This window comes from Spermophilus citellus, assembly GCF_964194105.1.
Source record: "Spermophilus citellus genome assembly, chromosome: 2".
NCBI classification, from domain to species: Eukaryota; Metazoa; Chordata; class Mammalia; order Rodentia; family Sciuridae; genus Spermophilus; species Spermophilus citellus.
Genome location: NC_138183.1, coordinates 200,281,003 through 200,285,642, shown reverse-complemented (window position 1 = coordinate 200,285,642; position 4,640 = coordinate 200,281,003). Strand labels below are relative to the sequence as shown.

Below are 4,640 nucleotides of genomic sequence, written 5' to 3'. Positions count from 1 at the left end.
ATAAATGTAATTCCTCACATTAATAAACTTAAAGATAAGAATTATATAATTATCTCAATAGATGCAGAAAAAGCATTTGACAAAATATAGCACCCCTTTATGTTCAAAACACTAGAAAATTTAGGGACAACAGGAACATATTTCAACATTGTAAAGGCTATCTATGCTTAGCCTCAGGCCTACATCATTCTAAATGGAGAAAAATTGAAGGCATTCCCTCATACAGAAATTTTCTCAGATGTGTTTTTTTATTTTTTATTTTTTAGTTGTTGATGGCCCTGTATTTTATTTGCTTATTTGTATGTGGTGCTGAGAATCGAACCAGTGCCTCACACATACAAGGCTCTACCACTGAGCTACAACTCCAGCTCTTCAGATGTGTTTTTAAATACCAGCTAAAGCTATTTAATAATGGCCATGGAGTCCTCAAATAAACAATAACTTAAGCTTATTTACTAGATAACTACTGGAAAAGGGTGCATATTTTCATTTCTCTGACAATTTAAGTTTGAGGATGCCAAGATGCCACACTCATGCCCTTCATACTCTTGATTCTGCTGCTAATCAGAGAAAGAAGGTGCAAGTGTAAGTGACTTCTTGTGTCCCTCTGATGCTCAGAGCATACAATTTTTTTAATGTTTATGGAAGGGTTAGAAATTAAAGGAGATTTGCAGAATTCAATTTATGAGCAGAAATAAACTAAACGAAATGTCCCAAGGTATCTCATTGTGTGAAGAGGTAATAAAGTGAGTTATTCCCAAGAGAACCCAAGGGAATATCTTGTTTACATCAACTCTCAGGCCCTCAATCTTTTAACAGTTTCTCTTAGAAAAAGATTCAGCTCAGTGTTGGTGCTTGAAAAATAAGTGTTTTCTTCCAGCAAGAGTACAGCAAGAGTTTGGAATAGAAACTAGTGCAAAATCCATTTTGTCAGGAGAGAAGGTTGAATGTCCCTGAGACTGTTATCTGTACATCTACAGCTTAGACCTCTGGATCTCTAGTATATTAATGTGAACTCCTCTCATTCATCGTTCCTCTACCCTAAAACAAACTCATCCCAGGCTCCAAGGAAGGAGGAAGATGGTGAAGTGACCAGAAAGGAAGATTTTGAAAGAAATAAGATTCTCAAAAAACAGAATCTTGGGTGTATCCTGAGAAAAGGCTAAATCTTTATTTTTATAGCTCATCTATTTGGGAGAGGAGATTTTTCTTTTTCCAATTTTCTCTAGCATCCTCAACCCTAGAAATCTTGCTACTGGACTCTACATGAGGGTTTGAGTTTAAGTACTAAGAGTTTTGAGAAACCAAAAGTATAATTTTCCTCAAACTATCTATGCCTTTCCAGACTCTCCCTACTGTCTGGTCTTGATTCAGTCCTTTCAACGTTAGTGTTCTCTTCCTCTTCCTCTTTCACTTTTCTTTTCTTATTTATTTTTTATTTTTTAGTACTAGGGATTGAACTCAGGGGCACTTGGCCACTGAGCCACATCCCCTGCCCTATTTTGTATTTTATTTAGAGACAGGGTCTCATTGAGTTGCATAGTGCCTTGCCATTGGCGAGGCTGGCTTTGAACTCACGATCCTCCTGCCTCAGCCTCTCGAGCCACTGGGATTGCAGGTGTGAGCCACCGGGATTACAGGTGTGAGCCACTGGGCCTGGCTTCTTTCACTTTTCTTGTAATCTCTTCTTGGGTGACTCACTAAACTCACAAGGCTCTACCTCAGATGTAAGACAGAGATTCTTGACATTGGTCACCCATTGTCTGGGAAGTAGGAAGGAGCCAGAATTTGATGAGCACTAACGTAGCTGTGAGTGTACTTCCAAGGCCTCAATACTCTCTCTCTCTCTCTCTCTCTCTCTGGGGTTAGAATGAGAAATAGAAAAGACTTGCAAATTTAGGGTCTCTTCCTCTTTTCACTTAAAACTGCCAGTGATGCGCTCTCACCTAGGTAAGTACCCCAGATGATATTACCCTGTGATTTTCCTTATTGCATGACCTCTCTGTTCTAAGGAGATCAACTAGCTGGACCACATCAGCTCCGCTTTTTAAATTTCCTACAATGCTTTAGATGGAATGAATAGTGCTTGGTAATACTAAGAAATTCATGTGTGACATTGCCTATATGTGGAGTAGGAGTCCATTCATTCCCTCAAAGCCAAAGGACTCTCTGGTAAATTAAGCTAGACTAAATTCAGACTCAATCTAGATGAAAATTCTTTAATAGAAACTTGTCATCCTGTGGACTTGAAATCAAGTCACACTTGGCAGCTCATGAGCCAGTGGTCCAGTCACAATGGTCTGTTCATATTCCTTCTATACTGCCAGCTAGACATAGGGTCTTGTGTGAGAGGGGAAAAACCTTACATGTTTGAAGTCTTGGACTACCCTCTATCTTAAGATGGTCCTGCCCAGAGGGCTGACTTTCTGCTCCAAACATCTCTATCCTAAAGGGTAGTTCTAAGACGAGTATTTCAATCCTTCTCAGGGATCTCACTATACCTCTGAGTCCCAGTCATCTGCTACCTTCTCTCATTCTTTCTATGATTCACTTATCCATTAACTTGGATCCTGTCATATGTTCTTTGTTGCACGTATACAGAAAAATAGAGAGACTTTGAATAGTCTGACTGGCTTCAGAGCATCAGTCCAGTGCCTTATTTCCTACCAATGCACCCAACCACCTGACTGGACATTCTGAATGAAACTGCAGCATGAACGATGTCACACACTGTAAGACATTACAAGTATGTGGACAGTTGTTGTGGCTGCATGTGTTCTTCATGAAGGTCCCCACAATGTGTGGTGTTGCTATGGCTAGTCCCCTCTTTATGGTTTTAGCTCCACTACAGAGGATCCTACCTGCCTTACCCTTGAGCACCACCATCACAATCAAAGATTATTTCTCTGATCCAATGAAGAATTTAGGAAAGGACAAAGACTGTGGATCATATCACAATGGAAACTGTGTATTAATTGCCTTTTAGTGGGGGAAGGTGTGCTTGTATAGATGATAAAAAATCCACTGGAAAAATTGTAAAAGTTGATTATTTAAATCTGCTATGTGATGAAATTAAATGTAAGTTCTGTTCTGTAATCAGTAAACTAGAAAGTAAACTATAACTGGGGCTTTCTACTAGAGGGACAATTCCTTTCATTGTCTCAAATCCATATAATACATTCTTTTTCTTTGCCTCAGATGAATAACATGAATTTTCCAAGAAGATATTTTCTAGTATTATTTGCACAATTGTCAAACAGCAGTTATGATTTATTTACTCTCCCAGCAAGGATCACCAAGAAGGCATAATGCTGGTGTAACTGTACCTACCAACCAAAGGGCTCCAGGGATGGGAAATCAGAAAATCCAGTGTCTTACATGTTTACAAGAATTTAAAAAATCAAGTACATGTGTTCTTCCAATGAGAGGCTCACTTACTGGATTGGATGTCCCATTATAGTCAACGTTTGATGGTTCAAATCTGTAGACAGACATAAATATCCATGGGCAGAGAAAACAAAACTTATCTGACTGAATTCATCTTGCTGGGCCTTTCTTCAGATCATCAGACCCAGATCCTGCTGTTTGTGGTATTTCTTATCATCTACCTGCTAACTGTGTTTGGGAATCTACTTATCATACTCCTAGTTCACATTGACACTCGGCTTCATACACCAATGTACTTCTTCCTCAAAAATCTGTCATTTACTGATTTCTGTTTCTCTACAACTATTGTTCCTAAGATGCTATCCCATTTTCTGGTTATAAGAAAGACCATTTCATTTATTGGGTGCTCAACTCAGATGTTTTTCTTTCTAGTAATGGGGTGCACTGAAAGTTCACTTCTAGCAGTGATGTCCTATGACCGTTATGTGGCAGTCTGCAAACCTCTGCACTACTCCGCCATCATGACCCACAGGGTTTGTGTTTTGCTAGTCATAGGGTCTTGGGTTAGTGGAGTGTTTGTGTCTTTAGTAGATACCACTTTCACTTTATGTCTCCCATACCAGGGGCCAAATATAATTAATCATTACTTTTGTGAGCCCCCTGCTCTTTTGAAACTGGCTTCTGAAGACACCTACAAAGCGGAGATGGCTCTCTTTGCAATGGGTGTAATAATCCTCCTAGGTCCTACCTCTCTCATTCTTTTCTCCTACAGGAATATTATCTCAACTGTGATTCAAATACAGTCAGGGGAAGGGAGGATTAAGGTCTTCTCTACCTGTGGTTCCCATTTTATTGTGGTTATCTTCTTCTATGGGTCAACAATATTTACTTACATGCAGCCAAATTCAAAGAAAATGAATGAAGGGGATAAGGTGATCTCAGTGTTCTACTCAGTCATAACTTCCATGATGAACCCATTCATTTATAGCCTAAGGAACAAGGATGTGAAGGAGGCTTTCAGGAGAGTAATTAGAAGATAAAGCCTATTAGAGGTAGTGATCTTTCTACTGGTATATAATCAGGGGTATGAAGACATTAGAAAGTTCTAAATTTTCAACAGCTTTTATTCTGAATGATCTCTCATCTGAGACATCACCCAATGCGTACATGTCCTTTTACCCATCTATGAATATTTCCCGGTTCGTCTACTGCAGTCATGCTAAAGCTTTATTCTCTATGACCACTGCTCATTT

General features: G+C 39.2%; 1 protein-coding gene across 1 annotated transcript; it reads left to right on the top strand.

Annotated features, from left to right (window-relative positions):
• Positions 1–3,503: 3,503 nt before the first annotated feature.
• On the top strand, positions 3,504–4,427 carry LOC308636897 (olfactory receptor 2D3-like; the record flags this gene model as incomplete). The annotated part of the gene is made up of 1 exon (XM_081272765.1): positions 3,504–4,427. One exon carries the CDS (start codon positions 3,504–3,506, stop codon positions 4,425–4,427), a length of 924 nt encoding a protein of 307 aa, XP_081128891.1.
• Positions 4,428–4,640: the final 213 nt, after the last annotated feature.